This window comes from Ambystoma mexicanum, chromosome 4q (assembly GCF_040938575.1).
Source record: "Ambystoma mexicanum isolate Mex_15411 chromosome 4q, UKY_AmexF1_1, whole genome shotgun sequence".
NCBI classification, from domain to species: Eukaryota; Metazoa; Chordata; class Amphibia; order Caudata; family Ambystomatidae; genus Ambystoma; species Ambystoma mexicanum.
Genome location: NC_090928.1, coordinates 440164927 through 440184125, shown reverse-complemented (window position 1 = coordinate 440184125; position 19199 = coordinate 440164927). Strand labels below are relative to the sequence as shown.

Below are 19199 nucleotides of genomic sequence, written 5' to 3'. Positions count from 1 at the left end.
TACAGGAGACGCACCTGTCCACCTCAGTGGAGTCACGATTCGCCAAATCATGGGGATGTCATAGATACTTCTATTCAAGCTACTCCAGAGGGGTGTGCATCCTAATTCGTGGGACGGTAGGTTTCCGCCTTCTGGAAGTTGTAAAGGACGCAGAGGACAGAGCACTGGTGTTTAACGGGGTGATAGGCGGCCAGGTTACAATGCTGGTTAACTATTACAGTCCCAAATTCTGAACACCTAGAGTCACTGAAGTGGGTCGAACTGCTGAGGCTTCCTCACGGCGTAACTCTTTGGGCAGGAGATTTTAACGCAGTGATGGACCCTCACCTAGATAGAATGAGCTTAACTCCTATACCATTCCCAAAAACTAAGCAGAAGTTACCACATATTTGCACTACTTGCACGCTAAGGGATGTTTGGAGGGAAGGTCACCCCACTAAGAGGGAATACACATTTAGGTCCGTGGTTCACCAATCGGCATCTCGGTTGGACTACTTTTTGGTACAGAGGAGGGAACCGGCTAGGTCACAGATAGTGTAGTCTTGGCCCGCACATTATCAGATCATGCTTCTGTTACTATAAAAGTGGCTATGCCTGGTACAGAGAGACAAACAGGGCCATGGGTTTTTAAGAATGAGAGTTTGACAGATAGGGTGTTTAGAGAGACCATTCAGGGAAATGCCTTATTTGAGGAAAACAATGGCTCTGTGGCTTCTGACTCAATATTGAGGGAAGCATTTCCATGCGTCATTCGCGGGGAAAGCATAGCGAAGGAAGCTGGCCTACTTAAAAGTATCAGAGCTGAGCTTGCTACTAGCGAGGCTCGGATCCATGAGACAGTGGAAATTAGACCTCTCTGACGAGCCGTCTAAACGGGCTCCGTTACATAAGTAACTAGAAACATTTAGTGCGGCTCCTAATAGAGAAGTACAATTTTTGAAAAGGCAGATGTTAGCCCGGCAATATGGGGAGGGTCAGCCCCCAGGCATGCTATTGGCACGGATGGCACAGGTAGAGGCTCCTAAATCCCATATTATGGCCAACAGAAGAAAAGGGGGGGGGGTCTAAAGCAAACCGATAGGGAAATTACCCAGGTCTTAGAGGAGTTCTACAGAGCTCTTTATTCCTCCCAAGTGGTTACATATGCAGAGTCATTAGACTAGTTTCTAAATCTAATCAGGCTTTATTGGTTTGAACCAGGGAATAGGGAAATGTACAGTGCTATCCAAGCATTACCGACAGGCAAAGCACTGGACTCGGATGGCTTCACAGACGATTTTTCAAAGGCTTTCGGGGCAAGCCTAGCGCCATACCTGCTGCGTGTATTTCAGCAGGTGCTAAGGGATGGCAGACTACCAGAATCCTGAGGGAGGCGGTAGTGACTCTTGCTGAAGCCATGGAAGGCAGCTGAGGAATGTGCCTCCTACAGGCCGATATCGCTCATTAATATTGGTACAATTCTGGCTACTCGGTTGGCCCCCTGATGAATGAGAGTGCGGGTTTTATAACTTGAAGGTCCACCTCCTACAGCCTGCACAGGATGTTTGGTCTTTTCTCAGCACTTGATCAACAACCGCCCGTGGGGGCTGCCTTGTTAGACTCAAAGAAGGGAGCGAAGCAGGGTTATCCCCCATCTCACCTGCTAATCGCTTTGGCTATTGAGCCCTTAGCCGAATTAATCAGAGACCAACACATTCGCAGGGGAGTCCAATTGTTCACAGATAAGCTCGCTTTATGCAGATGACATGGCGTTGTACGCCTCAGACCAGGCCGTCAACTTGGCAACCATAATTCTTGACATTGGAGTTTGGGAATTTTTCAATACTAAAATTGAACCCCACTAAATCAGTGCTTTTTCCATTAACGGACCGATAGGAGGAATAGCAGGACAGTCTTGGGTTTCAGTGTATCTGGGGGTAGCGCTGTTGAGATCTTCCACCACTCTCTTCAAAAAGAATGATGTCAAACTAATAGACCAGACTCACGGACAGGTGGCAAAACCTGCTGCTCTCTCTTTTTGGTAGAATCTCTTGTCAAAATGGTACTTTTAACAAGATTCCTCTAGATCTTTCCGAATGTCCCCTTGCAGGTACCACGATCCTTCTTTAAGGAGGTGAATTCTGTAATCTCCAGATTCATTGAGCGGTAATGAACCCCGGGTGGGTTGGGACAAGTTAATCACCAAGGCCCACTGGATAGAGGAGGGCTAGTGCTCCCTGATCTGGAAACCTGTTACGACGAGGCGCAAGCTGCGTTTCTATGCCACTGGTTTGCTCCCACCCCAGACAGACCACGTGCAAATAGAGAGGGCTTTGGCATCACCGGCACTTCTTAGATCTGCGATCCCTACTTACCGCGCTGAATGGCCTGGGTGGAACACATAGTTGGGGTAACGTGCAGGGCTTGGTAACGTATTGAAGGCCAATCGCATCAAGAGGTCTTATACGCTCCCCAGCTGCCGGTAATACATATTCTGGGAATGTTCTTGACCAGTGAGAGGGGGTATGTACAGTGTCCGAGTAGGTTGGGTATCTCCCAGTTCCAAAACCTTAGAAGAGTATAAACAGCTGAGGTTCACAAATACAATAGACAGTTTATTTTGTATTTTCGGCTCATGACCACATTATGGGAGGTCTTCTCTTCGTTTCCTGTGGCTTCAGGGGTGGCATCGCTCCTCCATGACACGATAGTAGCGGAAGGCGGGGGAAGCTGGTGTCAAGCCTATATAGCAAGATTCTGGACAGGACGGGCTGGGCTACAGGAGCACATGTGAGGTGGTAGGAGTCGTTGGGAACCCTGCTGCCTATGTCTGGAGGTATTGCTGTGCGCAGACCAAGAGGGTGGCTATTAGTGGTAGTTAGTCGCTCTCTCTTATGCAAGTCTGTGTCCTGTGCTCCTTGGATGCATTTAGGTAAAGGAAATGGAGCGAAGTCTCTACAAACATTTGTAACAACTCTGCACTACACTTATAGTTAAGTCTGTACACTTGCTTTAGTTACAATAAATGAAGCCTATTAACGGTCCCCGACTGGTTGATCAAATTTCACTGCCCTTCTTCCTCCCGCCCTACAAGCAGGAGTCAGAACTAGGGATGGGCTAAATTACTCAATTACATTATATGGAAAAATTGGTGGATTCAAGCAGAATGTGACCAATGCACCAATTTCGCCGGGCAGCAGAATTGACAGTCACTGGCAATTTCCCATCCAAAATTTAGCTTTTCAAAATTTCATTACGAAATGTGGGGTATTTTGGCCCATTGAATTCCATTTTCCCCTGATATTTCATTTTCTTAAAAAAAAAACATTGGGGGGAGGGGGGGGGGGTTCAGACAGAATTTCTGTATGTAAAAATATGCCTAAAGGGTTTGGCAATAAAGGTAGGAATCGGTCATACAGGCGAAACGGAATTGTTGGCAAATTGGAATAGTTGGCACAATTTGCCAGCTTCGTTTTGCCACAGGTAATTTCGTCCACCTCTATTCAGAACCTATATACATCCTCCTAATGAGTATTTCTCAAAATTACCTTCCTCATATTGCACCAATTATATTTCCATATTTACCAACATATTAAAACTTTAATACACATTTCTTAAAAGTTAACATTCTACATTTCCACAAAACAATTATCAAGACCACGCAAACTTACTGAAGTGATCTGGTGATCCAAGTGTTGAAAAAACACATGTCAAAAACTGAAGACGTACTTGTACCTCTGCGCTGTGGCTGTATCTGCATTTGGAAAAATATCAATTAGTATTTTTTAAGCACAAATGAGCTCTGTCCAGAATTAGGTCTCCTTACAGAAAAGCAACATACCTCCTTAATGAACAAAAATCGATACTTCTCGTGCACCCTTGCACAGTCACATAGGCACTTCTGCCTTAGCTTCCCAACAGCTGTTGACCTACAGAATGATCCCTCCAATATATCGGTAGCAATGGGAGTGTAGGTGTGAACATATGGGACACAACAATAAGATCCATAACCTCATTATTTGTATTAGGCTTTTCAATGGGAACACATAAGACGACCTGACCCCAATGTGAGCGTAAAAAACAAGGTACATCAAACTGCAGATCCCCGGCACTTGGGGTGTGCAAGTGTAAACAAAACCTTCTACTCCGTTCCCTCACTCCCAATTAAGGTGCATATGGTAAAAATGACTCACCTTCAGCTTGTAACTATTTTAGAATCATAATTTGTTATCTGGTTGATATTTTCGGGTATTACATTTTGTTTACTAAATTTTGATTGAGGAATCGATGGGGTGGCGGCTGTGATGCTGGAAATGCATCGGAGGGACAGGGCCTCCGTATCCTTGTCCTTTACTGCTTTTTATCATGTGTTCTGTCGTGTTTTCCACGCAGGAGTTAATGCGGAACTCCTGGCAGTGCAGCTCTCTCTCTTTTGGTTTGGTGAACAGACCCGTGGGATACCCTTATGGCATCCATGGGTAGGGGTACAAACCTGTGCCCCTAGTGCATGTTTCCGGGCACCTGTGTGTGACCAACAGAGCAGGGTACGGGCTGGTGGCAGCTCCATGCTGAAATGACTAGTGCCCTGAGCGTCCACTATTTTGGGATGCCCGGGCCCTGTTATTGGAATCGGTAGATTCCTGATGGACAAAATGGCCCCCATGGCCTCTTGCCTTCCATCACCTGTTACCTTGATCTTCCCGAAATCTCGGGAAGCCCTGCCTCTGTCCCTTCCCCCTGACTGGCTGTTGGCTGGAAGTTCTGTATATGGTAGTGTGGGAAAGTGCAGACCAGACTCGCTGGAGCCTTCTCAATGACCGTAAGTTGTGGGTATGCCTGTGGGTGGGACCTGGGTGAATGGAGTGTGTGACGAATACACATTCTATGTTGTGGGTGTCTAGTATCTGGTGGTTGACACAGTGACTGAGACAGCCCTGCCCAAAACCGGTATGAATGCAGTATGGAGTGTTGAATGGCTCAGTACTTGTCCCAAAACACAACTTGATGTGAGTGTCTGGAGAAAAGTGAATGGCCTGAATGCACCGTGTGCCTGATTGGCTGCCTGAATGCCCGTAGTCGTGATTGGATGCTTGAGTGTGACCCAGCGGAATGAATGGGAGATCAACATTATATCTTGGGACCTCTCACTGCTAGGAATCGTGTTCAGAAGCTGAAGTCCACTACGATGAGTAACTGGAGTAACTGAAGCTTGATCTTGAAGCCCTGCTGGACGAGAAGAATTGCTGTTGCTCTCCTTCTCAATCTGAAAGCTGCTATGCCTTAAGGACTGACCCAGAGAGGACCTGGTAAGGCGCCCTCTTTCCGAGCTACGAGGGACCATCGTGCACAGCTGATCTTTGCCTAAGCACCCTGGTAGACAGACCTTCGACAGGCTGCCGACCCGATACGGGGACTGCTGCGGAACTCCAAGGAGAAGCGTCCGGACTGTTGTCCGCCACTGTCGACGACCGCCATCGCCGACTGGAGCCGCCGTGCTCCCGTTTTGCCTAAGAACTTCAATTGATCCAAGGAATCTCTCGTCCGCATCGTCGCCGCTGTATTCTGCTCGAGAAGTACTGACCGTCGACGCGCCGAGGAGCATCCACCGGTGGGTTTCCCGCCACCCAAAGACCACAGAAACGCCGACGATTCGAAGCCCTTGCTGGGCCACAGTTCTTCAAACTCTTTGCGGTCCAGAACTATCGATATCGAGGTGCCCCGCACGCCTCTTCCTTGCAGGCCGTTTACGCTTCCCCGTCAACGAGCACCGCTAGGAACGACGCGGCCACTTCACTGTCGTAGCTCCACCTGTTCTCCCTCGGACGTTCGACGACCCGTGACTCCTACCTAAAAGGGAGGACACTGAAGAAGGGCTGTCGATTCCCCGGCGAGGAACGCTACAACGCCAGGTACTTTGGGGTTGCAGAACTATTGGAAAGTCTAGTGTGAAAAATATATGGGCTGGGCTTGTATCTTTCTTCTACAGGTTGCCCAGATGGGGGGGATCTCCACACAGAATTGTGTCTAGGTAACGGGGCCAGTATTCTGCCAATTGCTCAAACATCCTGCATTCCTTCCTCTCTCTACTGCTGGTTTCCCCTTTATTTGATCTGTGTGTCATTTTGACCGTATGCACTTTAATGAGATTGTGATCGTGTACGTGACCTTGAATATTAATTATATAAAGACTGCGTTTTAACCCATACAGTGTGTGGACATTACTTTGTGGGTGCTTGGGGACTACACTGTACTTAAGAACCAGCTTGCATCACCTGAGAAGCTAGGCCTTGATTGCACGACCACAACTACCAATAATAGAGAATCTTGGCAGGGGTCCTCTGTGCCTCTCCTCTACCATATAGAGAGCGGAAGTTACCCCCCCCCCGCCCCCTCCAGTCTTTACAGCAGCTCAGTCATAGGACCCAGGATTCTACCTCAACATAGCTCCATTGATGTCTTTTTTTTATTTCTTTGCTTTAAAAGATATATCAATTAAAACAAACAACATATATGACACAAATGGGTGGGGCACGATTGTATACAGTACCATTTGGGTGCACTACAACAACCCTGACCTCCTGGCAATAGGAACTCAAACTTTGGTATAAGTCTGTACTACACAGGTTGGTAGCGTGATTGAGCAGCCAGGCTTATCTCAAGAGGGGTCAATGTGAGCTGTAGGGGAGTTACACAGAGATTCAGGGTGACAAGTATTCAAATAAACTCTTACACACAAGGTTTCTTGAATAAACAATTATTAATGTATTTATCAGTCAGGGTAAGCCTTCTTCAGAAGGGAGCAATATAATAGTAACACACAAATATACTTCAAAAATATACACACTCGTAATATCTCTAAATCAGTGAGTATCCTTTTGGGATGGCCCACAGACACAACCTACACCCTCAGGTGACTTCAGTAACTAGGGTAATGGGGATATTAATATATCACTGTTGCATTTTAGAATCACTTAAGAGTAAGTCAAAGGAAAAGGTTATTAGAACATACAAGAGACCACAAATATTCTTAAGCATACTTTCAGATCCCCTAATAAGAGTCATTCAGTGGAACAGGCTAAACCAAACTCAATGGGCAAAAGTCTATAAGAGCTGAAGCACTTCTTTGCAGGTAAGTAAGTAATGTCTTTGCACAATGTTTTAGAAGTCTTTGAAGAAATGAAGAATCAATGTAGGGCCACAAGCTGTTAGATTTGTGAGTAGTAGAAGATGCAAGCAACTCTACAGCAAGAGGTAAGTTCTCTCAGACTTTTACAGTACCTTTGTATTGAAGAAAAAGGGCAGCAAATGACTTCTGTTCCGGAGCAGCTCTGCAGGTCTCACTGTTCCTGGGCCTCAGTCGTGGGGACAAGAGGGAGGACGTCGGGGGACTACTGCACTGCAATGGGACGGTCACCGCTCGCAACCGGCAATCTTCAAACCAGTGGCTGTTCGGTGTTCCAGCTCCTCGCCTCTAATGCAAATAGCAACACAGCGGTTCCTGGATGTAGAGAGGGACTTTTCTTGCTTCTGGGTCCTGCAATATGTTGAGGGGGCTCAGGCTCAGTCTGTCCTGCTTCCGGGGAATCCGGAGGATCTTCCTGGAGCTGTTGGCAAGCTTAAAAGCAACGCACACAATCTGGTGTTCCTCTCCCTGGCGTTTCGGTTTCCAGCAGCAACTCTGTGGAAATTATACCAGCTCCGAGAGAATGTCCAGGTGGCTTATTTTGGAGCTAATTGGTCCCACCAATTCAAGGGGAGAAGTCGTCCTTGCAGGGCCTTCTCTGTCGATACAAGTTTCAGCACCGCAGCAGGGCTTCACCGGGAAACCAACGGTCCAGGAGTTGCAGCAGGCATCCTATTCAAGTTCTTCTTCGGTTCCTTCGTCCAGTGGTCGACTCTGCCTTCCAAGCCAAAAGCCTCGCCTTTTATTCAGTTCTCTCCCATTCATTTCAGCTTAGCTGTCAGTCACCCAGCAGGGTGGCTGTCCTTGCCGGACAGTCAGCCGGCCAATCACTACAGAGTGCATTTGGGTCTCCTGGAGACTAAGCACAGGGAGTTTCGGGCACCTCCCTCATTTCCTGCCCACCCTCCTGGAGCCAGAGGTGGGCTTCACTCGTGAATCCTGCCAAAGGCAAAGCGAACCAAGGGACCAAACCATGGATTTGCGCGCAGACTAAATCTCAAGACGGACCTTTCTACAAAGAAATGGCGAAAAAAGAAGACCAGGGCCATTTTGACAAAAATGGCACCCTTGGGTGTTGTACCATGGCTGCGAACGCAGCACGAGGTAAAATCCCATAATGGTAGTAAAACAAACCACTGACACCAGCCATTCATCGAGGAAAGGGTAACATTAACTGTTACATGAGAAGCTAGACAAAGGGGATACCAGGTAACCCCTCCAGCACCCTATTGTAAGATAGTGTGTGCTGGGTCTAGAAAGTGACATATGTAAGTAAAGTCAATTTCACTTTACTACTCTGGGAAACAGTAGTTTATCCCCAAAAAGGTATTTAAACCTAGGGGAAATCTGGAAGACTTCCCTGCGTCACTGCACTGAAGGTGCTTTGTGACACAATGTAAAAGATGATGCCTATGGAGTTTGTCAGGCTCCATAACCAAAAGAAACGCAGTGCACAAAATCACATTAAAATACATAATAGAAGGGGAAAAAGGGTCCCACTCTCCAGGTAAAAAAAAATCAAGTCCTCAAAATCCAGCAAAGTTGGTAGTGGTCTCTAAGGTGGTGGGAATTAGCACATTTCTGAGAATCCTCCTAACAATGGGTATATGGGGAAAACATTAAAAAAGGTAAGGCTGAAATGTACAACATGTTAAAATCTATAAATTTTTGTAATGCCAACGATAAGGTTTTATATATTAAACTGTAAATAAGGTAAAACATTGCTGAAACCTTAACTCATCCCCTTTTATATTGTCAAAGATGGTAGTAAAATTTGATTTTGCTTTGAGATAATTTACTAAGCTTGGGTTTGAGGCGCATAATATTCCTTTTTAATTTGAATCGTAATTGTGTTTATAGACTTTAGTGCATGTTTGCTTGTGGTTGGTGTACACTTAAGATATACAGATGTCATGTTACTTTTTATGTATCACTTGTGAGGGTGAGTTAAGGTCCCAGGATTGTTGGTTCTATATTATGGCATGTCAATGTTAAACTTCGAGATTATATTTTATTTTAACTTTTTATGGATTATAAATGCTAGGGAGATTAACAACCGTCTGGTGAAGGCTCTCTAACTATCTAACCTAAAGGTAACTGCATGAAATGCAAAATGAAATGCCAGACTCTCCAATGGTCGCTATAGCAGAGCTGTCAGGCTCAACTTTCAGGAAGGAGGATTAAGGCTAGCAGGGAAGTGCATGTATATCCAATAGTCCCCACAAAAGAATACACCACACTTGTATACTGAAGAAAATGAACTTGTGACAAAGTCACACATGTAATATTGATTAGATGACAGGTTCTCAGGGCAAACATAATCCACAGTAGGGCATAGTGCACTTCTAACAACAGTAAATGGTCAGTAAATTCCTCACCTATGCTTGACCCTAAAATGTACCATACTTATTGGAAGCCACTATACATATAGACTTAAAAAGATAAGGATAGAAGGAGGCCCTAGACAATATAAACATACATTAATACTATCATGGTCCGAACCCAACATGGCACACAGAATTCAGCCAAAGTTCCCCCCTACACTCTAGTACAGAAATAATATACATAATACATATTCATTCAACATAGTTGGTAACGTTTTCAGAAATTGGAAACAGGAGTACACAATGTCGTACAAAGGCAGGACAGCTATCAAAGCTCAGGTTACGTTTGGGCTACTACAAGCCAGGCCTAGAGAGGCTTTATCACACTCCAAGGAAGGAAAGATGTGTAGCAAGGAACAACAACATAATTTGCTAGGCAGAAGTATAATATAAGGATTTAAAAAGGTCTAATAAATAAGTGATAGTTGTTAGGAAGAATTCTAATAAATGTGCTAATTGCCTTCACCTTAGAGATCCCCAGCAACTTTGCTGGATTTTGAGGACTTGATTTTTTTTACCTGGAAAGAGTGTGAACCTTTTTTCCCACTCTTTCATGTATTTTGGTTTGTGGTTTACTCTCGTGCACATAGATTAGTTTTAGGATAACTCCATAGGCATCTTTTCATGTGTGTTACACGGCACCCTCAATGCAGTGACGCAGAGATGTCTTTTTAGACTTCCCCAAGGTTTAAATACCTTCTCTGGGATAAACTACTGTTTCCCAGAGAATGTAAGGTTACATTGACTTTACTAGTCTTTTTAAATTCCTAGACCCAGCACACACTATCTCACAATAGAGTGCTGGAGGGGTTACCTAGTATCCCGTGTCTAGAAACTCATGTAGCAGTTAAATGCTACCCTTTTCTATCGAAATGGCTGGTGGCAGTGGTTTTACAACGAACTACCATGATGTTTCCCGACCGCGGACACCGGTAGCAAAAAATCACGGGAGCCATGTTTTTCAATATGGCGCCTTAAGCTCCTTTGTTAAAAGAGGCCCGGTCTTCTTTTTTCACCATTTCTTTTTGGAAAGGTCCTTCTAGTGTTTGTCTCTGCGCGCCAAACCAGGTTTGGTCCCTTTGTTTCTATGCCTTTGGCTGGCTTCAGGACTGAAGACCGCCTCTGGCGCCTGAGTGTCTGGGGTGGGCAGGAAGTGAGAGAGGTGCCCAAAACTCCCTGTGCTTAGTCTCCTTGGAGACCAAAATGCACTCTGGCGTGATTGTCTGGCTGACTGTCCGGCAAGGACAGCCACACTGCTGGGTGAGTGGCAGCTAGGCTGGAATGAAATGGAGAAAACTGTTTAAAAGGCGAGCCCCTTGGACTGGAAAGCAGAGTCGATCACTGGAACGAAAGAACCGAAAACGAGCTGGAAGAAGACGGCTGCTGTGTTAGGGAGAATTCTCATTCTATGGCTAATTTCCATCACCTACTGAGTCCCCCACCAGTTTTGCTGGATTTATGGAGTTTACTTTTTCCACTTGGAAAGAGTGTGACTCTTTTTCCCACTCTTACATGTGTATTTCTACTGTCTGTGTGATAGTGAGCTCTGGAGGACACCACTCCATGAACCCCACTTTTTATGTGTGTTACACAGCACCTTCCGTGCAGTAACACAGGGTTGTCTTTGAGACTTCCCACTGACTCCATTTTTCTGGGGCTGACTACTGTCCCCCAGAAAACAGGTAAAGTTGCCATTTACTTTACATAGTCATTTAAAACTACAGACCCAGTACACCCCATTTTACATGGAGTACTGGAAAGGGTTAACTCCTATCCCGTTTTTTCTGTGCCTCTCTGAGCTTTGTTTTGCTCTTTTAAAATTTAGACTTGGCTGGTGGCAGTGGTATCTATCCTAACTTTTCTACCACGATTATATTACATAAACGTAGTACTGTTCCAGGCTATCATATTAGCCTCGAACATAAACCCGCTTGACCAAATATATTTTATTTTGGTTCCGGTCAGGTTTATTTGCCATTTCTTTTTGTTAAAGTACTTCTTGTGTTTTACTTTGCGCGGCATACCAGGTTTACCTTCTTTGTTCACTGTCTTTTGGCGGGCTTCTCTCAAGAAGCCCTCCTTTTGGCGCCTGGGTGTCTAGGCAGGCTGAATGTGAGGGAGGGGTGTAGTCACCCCCGGTACAGGGCATCCTTGGAAACCCAAGTCGCACTTGGTCATGATTGGCTGAGGTGGTTGTCCGGGCCGGACAACCCCCATGCTGGGTGACTGACAGCCAGACTGTGTGAATGGAGGATTTTCGCATAAAAGGCAGGACTCTTGTGCTGGAAGTCAGAGTCGCCACTGGAACTGCAAGGAACCGAAGAGAAGCGGAGAAGACGACAGCTGCTGCAACTACCGAGTACGGGTAGAGCCCTGCTGCAGTCCTGAGCTATCTACCCTTCAACGACGAGAAGATCCAGTCTGGAGTCCTCTTCCCTTGAGCCAACCAGCTCATCTTCCACAGACGGAGGATCCTCTTCTTGGTCGAAATCGCTGCACGCAGCTGTAGTGGTCCGGATAGCCATCTGAAGAGCCTCTCCTGTTTTAAAGGAACGCACCTTTTATTCACTGTTGCTTTTGCTGCTGCTGGCCTCATCCCTGGGTAGTGCAGATCGCGCCAGACGTTGTCCTTCTTGTCCCCACGACTGAAGCCACAGGAACCGTGAGTCTGCAGGAACTACCAGGAACAACTGCCATAGCACCAGCTCTCCTTCACTTTGAATAAGGTACTGTGTCCGACCTCGAGGAACTGGGGTGAACCCCTTTCTCCTAACCAAAGGCTTCTCCATATCTTACTTCCCTCTTATATCTTTTGCTTCCTCCTTTTGACACTATCCAAGTACTCCTGGCAATCTCGAATCGTGAACTGTACTAACCGTGTGATCCTCGGCAACAGGAACCCGGTTCCACTTAACACTGGCGCAGGCCTATTGACTTTTATTCACTTGTAGGAAAGTGTTCTCTTATTCTATCTGCCATGACAGAGTATTGCCTATGATTTTTATCCCCAACTCTCTTGTGTTGATTCATGTGCTAAGTGTGGTTTAACTCTGGTAACATTTCTTCCCGCGGGTATGCATATTTTTAGTAAAACAGAACCGCCATTACTGTCAAAAAGTGTTTGCATCTGTACCCCCGGCAACGTCTCTGTTTCACAACACCGGTGTGCCAAAAGGTACTTACCTTGAATTGTACTGCACAAAGTGAATTGGTTGTGTGTAGTGTATTTTACGTGTGTTTTTAAATTAATAAAAGTGAAGTGTTTTACGAACAGATGGTCTAGAAATAAATGTACTCTTACTTTTTAAAACAAAAACCTTGTGTCACAGTAATTGTAGTCCTTTGTGTAATCTCTACTACTGCTCATTTGCTCTTGAGATATGTCTGGTTGCTCCGCTACTGCTACCACTTTAACAGTGTAGTACAGGCTTGTACCAAAGGTGAACTTGTATTGCCACTTGTCTTAATTGTGTGTAGTGGTCCCTAAGGCACTGCACAGGATTCTGCATGCTGCACATGCTGCACATGCTGCAACTCCCGGACCGTTGGTTTGGTGAAGCCCTGCTGTAGGTCCGAATCTCGACAGAGAAGCCCCTTTAAGGACGACTTCTTCCTTTAAGTTGGTGGGACCAATCAACTCGTAAGCCACCTGGATACCATTCTCGGAGCTGGTTAGGATTAACCAGGGGGGAAGAACACCAGCTTGTGTGCTTGTTGACAGCTACTTAAATTGAAGTGACTCCATTTTGTCAACGTTTTTCGACGATCCCGTGCAGTGCAGGAGTCCCCGACATCCTCCCTCTTGTCCCCACGACTGAGGCTCAGGAACAGTGAGATCTGCAGGAACTGCCAGGAATCAACGCCTTCTGCTGCACCCTGTTCTTCATATTAGGGTACTGTGCCAACCTGATTGAGAGAACTTACCTCTCGCGGTGAAAGTTCGCAGAACATTCCCAACTTTCAGGCCTAATCAGCTTGTGACCCAACATATGATTCTTTCTCGTACAAGCTACTTCTGAGCACTTTGGCAAAGAATTTACCGTTTACTTCAAGAACTGCCCTTTCCTATCAAAGACACTAGTCCATTGACTTTGGCCGAGGCCTCTTAAACTGAATCGAGTCCTCTCATGAACTAAAACTATTTGTACTGCCTAAGAAACTATTTGTGATCTATTCTGCTAACTAGTGCCTTTTTACTACCATTGAAAGTAACTGAAATGCCATTTTGCTCCTATTTCAGGGGAGCCAAATTTGTTCAGAAACGTATTGGTTCGGTATTGAAGTGTGTTTGTGTATAATATTAAGTTACCTCCTTCTAGTGAATGTTTTCTAAATAATTGTGTAATAAATTAATAAGTCTTTTACCAAGAAACCTTGAGTGTAAGTGTCTACTTGAACCACTGCGATTGTAAGACCTCTGTGTAACATCCTTGTACTGCTCACATTCCCTCTTGACATAAGCCTGGCTGCTTAGCTCGCTACCACAAACTGTGTAGTACAGACTTATACCAAAGGTTGGTTTTTGTTTACAGCTGTAGTCCTAATTGTATGTGGTGGTCCCAGAGGGTACAGCATGCAATTCTGCCTAACAATAGTTGGTAAGAAAAATTGTCTTGGTGGAAAACCTCAGGGACCCTAGGCGGACCCACAAAAAAGTAATTATTAAGGAAGGTACCTTAGAATAAATCTGTTGAAGTTCTTTAGTTTTTACTAAAGTGCCCCGGAGGAGACAACGGAACAAACTGTGTAGGCAGACTCACTGTCAAAGTGAAAAACAATTTAAGGTCCAGTTCCCACCGGCAGATGCAGATCCGGCAGAAAAGTATGCCAGGGGACAACAGAGGGGACACCAGAGAGGACACCGGAGAGGACCCTGAGGAAGAGCTGCAGAGGCAGGTTTTGAAAACCAGCAGTCCCACCAGAAGATGCAGCACCGGAGGATCAGCCCTCCCAATAGAAGTCAATGGGAAATTGTTGTTAAGACACACCTGCAAGGAATCTTATTAACCACATACAATGGGGACCCCTGATGTTAAGTATGGTAAAAACCCACTAATCCAGGACCCATAGGCGGTGATGATTGGACAAAAGTCAGTTCATGAGATTGAAACAATCCAGTGGGTATGAGGCTCCTTTTTCTGATGTTCATCTTAATGTAGATTTCCAAAATCAACTCTGGGACTGGACTTTGGGAGCCCATACTATTATGGTGAACAGGGAGAAAAAGGTAAGGTAAGCAGAGTAGCAAGGCTTAGTCTCAGGATGACTGCAAGAGTGCTCCGAGACTACAATGATCCACAGAGAACACCACCAATAATTCAAGTTAGACAGGTGTTAGAATGGATTCCTAGAATCTGGCCTGGTGGACAGATTTTAGGAGGCCATCCTAGTTATAGTAAACAGGGAACTCCGAATGAGAGGTTAGTCAAAACCCAACCAAGGTATATGGATGAGCAGTCAAGGCCTATTCTCAGGAGAGAATAAGTGGGGTAAGGGGCACTCAATGCGTCCACACAGTATGGCACACTAATTCAATTTAGAAACTAAATATAAAACAGCGATTACAAGCATCTGAACATGCTGAAAAATTAATCTAGCGGGTAGCATTATCGCACAGTACTCAACGATACATATTATCGCACATTACCCTATGATACAAATATGAAAAATTACCTTCACGGCGATTCCTGTTCTCTTTGTCCAGGCACTCCCTCCTTCGGCAGGCGGGCCGGAATATCTGGCTAAAAAGATAGCTGTCACTTTAAGAACTTTGGAAGGGGAAGGGCCTACGTCAGGCGTGCATCCTTCGGCGTGCGGGGCCCACACCTTACCCTCACTTCACCAACACTCCACACCCAGTTCCTGTGGTCCCGCCGATGGCGGCAGAATTTAAGTATATACGCATTAGGGGATGGCAGGGTGGGTGTTGTGAAGGAGGGAGAGCCTGGACTAAGAGAAACTGAATCACCATGAAGGTAATTTTTCATTTGTCTTTCGTCCTGGCTCTCCCTCATTCCCAACTGGTTGGGACCAGACTAAAAAGCCTTTGAATAAGCAAGGGTGGTGGAGACAACATGTACAGGATTCAGGCACACAAGTTGCAGAGAACCTCTTGCCGAATTTGCATCATTTATAGAAGATGTATCCATAGCATAATGCTTGCAAAAGGCAAGCGGGATGGCCTAGGTAACTGCTTTACAGATGTCTACAATGGGAACAGCATGCCTGGTAAAGGCTACAGATGCTGACTTGGCTCTAGTAGAATGAGCCCTAAGTCTCTGAAGAGTTGCGAGCCCTTTCATGTCTTAAGCCTTGGAGATACAGTAGACAACCCATCTGGCAATGGAAGCTTTTGCTGCCTTATTACCAGAAGAACCACCGTAAGTAATGAAGAGTTGGGTCTGCTTTTCTAAGCGGTTTGGTCATTTCAAGGTAAAATTTGAAGCTCTTTCAAAGTCTAGGTTATGTAATTTATCTTTGCCCGCAGAAGCGTGTGGTCTGGGAAGAAAAACGGGAAGACATATTTCCTAGTTTAAGTCAAAGTCAGAGACCACCTTGGATAGAAAGGAGGGGACCGTACTTAGGACAAATTTGTCTTTATGGAACACTATATATGTTTCCTTTGAGGAGAGAGCTTGGAGTTCACCAATCCTCCTAGCCGAAGTAATGGCTACTGTTGGGGAAAATTCTCAGAAATGTGCTAATTCCTCTCTACCTTAGAGACCCCAAGCACTTTTGCTGGACTCTAGGACTTTTTGTAACTTTCTAGACCCAACACACACTATCTTACCATAGGGTGGTGGAGGGGTTACTTAGTATCCCCTTTGTCTAGTTTCTCATTTAACATGTATATGTTACCCTTTCTACAATTAATGGCTGGTGGCAGTGGTTTACTTTTAAATACCATTGGGAGTTTTTACCGAGGGCTGTGTTCGCAGCTGCAGTAAAGTACCCATGGGTGCCCATTTTGTCAAGATTTACTCTGTGCGCCAAACCAGGTTTGGTCCCTTTGTTCGTTTTGTCTTTGGCGGGATGCAAGAGTGAAGCCCGCCTCCGGCTTCAGTATGTCTGGCAGGGGCAGGAAGTGAGGGAGGTGCCCAAAACTTCCTGTGCTTAATCCCCTTGGTCACAGGAATGCACCCAAAGGTGATTGTCCAGCTGGCTGTCCGGCAAAGACAGCCACCCTGCTGTGTGCTTGACAGCTAGGCCAGAATGAACGGGAGAAACCTGCATAAAAGGCGAGGTTTTTTTGCTTTTAAGGCAGAGTCAACCATTGCACGAAAGAATCCGAAGAAGAACTTGGTAGAGACGCCTGCTGCAACTCCTGGACCGTTGGTTTGCCCGGTGAAGCCCTGCTGCTGTGCTGAAGCTCCGAATTCACCTCGACTAGAGAAGCCATGCAAGGACAACTTCTCCCCTTGAGTTGGTGTGACCAATCAACTCCAAAGTGAACTTGTTTGGGCATCCTCTCAGAGCTGGCTGTTCTTACACTGCTGCTGCTGGAACCGAAGTGCCAGGGAGAGGAACACCAAATGGAGTGCATCAGTTTTAAGATGGACCCGAGCTGCTGGAAGATCCCGCAGACTCCCAGTAAGCAGGACTGACCAAGCCTGAGCCACCTCAACAGAGTGCTGGACCCCAGATGTGAGGAATATCCAGAGTGGTATCCGTGAGACCGCTGTGGCGATATCTGCTGAGAAGTGAGGAGATGAAACCGCAAAGTGCTGCTGAACAGACGTTGGTCCTTTTCTGTCGCAGACCATCCCGTTGTGTTGCCTAAGTCCCCAAAGACTTCTAAAACATTGTGCAATACTTTTTACTTACCTGCAAGAAGTGCTTCAGCTCACCTAGACTTTTGCCTAATTGACATTGGCTGGCCTGGCTCCCTGAATGACTTCTCTCCTCTGCTTGTGTCTTACCTTCCCTCCAGGAAAGGGTTAATTTACTTTGCATGGGTGGGGAGGGGGTTCAAAAGTACTTACCTGCTTCAGAAAATATGTGTGATATCTTGTTTTATTCTGAAATCTCTTTACTTTAACACTCATCTCAGTATTGCTCTAAATGTACCAGTGATACATTAATGTCCACAGTGCCCTAGCTATTTAAGTTATCTGAGGGTGTAGGAAGTGTCTGTGTGCCATCCCAAATGGGTATTTGCTGATTTAGAGAAACTAAGAGTGTGTATGTTGGAGTCTTTGTGTGTTACTATTATATTGCCCCTTCTGAAGAAGGCTTATTCAAACTGACTGTTGAATTAATAATTGTTTAATCAAGAAACCTAGAGTGTAAGTGTTTATTTGGATACTTGTCACTGTGAATCTCTGTGTAACCCCCGTACTGCTCACACTGACCCCTCTTGAGATAAGCCTGGCTGCTCAGCCACACTATCAACCTGTGTAGTACAGACTTATACCAAAGGTTGGGTTCCTATTACCAGGAGGTCAAGGTTGTTGTAGTGCAACCAAAGGGTACTGCTCCAAATATTGACTAACACAGAAAGGTCAGTTTCCCCATAAGAATGAGCAAAACAGGCAAGGGAAGTAAAGCAGAAGGCTTTACTAACCTCCAGAAAGTGAGGCCAGGGTTCAAAACAAGCAATACAATGGGTTTTAATGGGTTGGTTCAACCAACAAACTGGTTTCAGTGTGCGAGTGTTATGCATGAGTGTTCCCGCCAATGGTCCCGATTGGACCACTGTTGGGGTGCGTGTGGGGCTAGTTCTGCTATTGGGAGTTTCTGCTCTCACCTGGCTTTTGGGATACGAAGAGGACCCCTGCACCCACTCTAAAGAGACCCTGGAGAAACCTGAAGGAGCCAAGACTCCTGTCCAGCTGTGAGGAGACCGAGAGCCGTCAGAAGGAGGCCTGGTGACCAACTTCTGCTGCTGTCCTGGAAGAGCCCTGTCTTGCTATGTCAAAGAGAGTGCCGGCCCAACGCAGAAGGACTTTTAACTGCAGTGTTTTGTGAAAAGGATCAGCATTGGGTACCTCAGTGTGTTGCACTGGTGGTGTGTCCAAATAATACTAACACAGTACACTGATATTTGATTGCCTTGTAGTTAACAGTCACCTACTAGAATAATTAACATGGAGACAGTTACTTTCACTACTTTAAGTTCTTCTAAGGTGGATCACTTAAAAATGGTGTGTAGTGAAAGGGGCTTAGCAGTCTCTGGCACTAAAGATGAATTTAAAGTTAGAATTCTTGATTTTGAGAAAAGCAAAGATGTACCTCCCTTATCTAATGGTACTGGTAGTGGGGATGGGGATGGACCCAGCAGCAGTAATGGAATTGCTACCACTGCAGTGATTAATGGTGGGGAAGGATATGGAGCTGTGGCAGTGTGGGGCTTCGTACATATAACCTATTAAACGTAGTAGCATTTACCCAGTCGCCACTGCATCTTTACATTAAGCAGATCCGTCAGGAAGACGGAGTGAGTATGCTGCACAAGACGTGCCTGTGAAGTGTGTTAAAGAGGGAGAAGGAAGTGAAGAGCAGCAGGAAGCGGATTTGGGTGGGGAAGAGGCACGCATAAGGTCTTGATAAGCATGTGCAAGCTATCAGCCAGCAGGCATTACATGTTGATAGGCAGAATAGGAGATGAAGCAGCAAATTCCAGACAAGAATATCAGGTTGATAATGGGCAAAGT

General features: G+C 45.7%; 1 protein-coding gene across 1 annotated transcript in view; it reads right to left on the bottom strand.

Moving 5' to 3' along the window:
• Window positions 1-19199, bottom strand: part of USP34 (ubiquitin specific peptidase 34) — a 3618222-nt gene that overhangs the window by 2667769 nt on the left and 931254 nt on the right. Inside the window, exon 20 of the mRNA XM_069608012.1 lies at window positions 3651-3733. Coding sequence (XP_069464113.1) covers window positions 3651-3733 — 83 coding nt within the window. The remainder of the gene's footprint in view (window positions 1-3650; window positions 3734-19199) is intronic.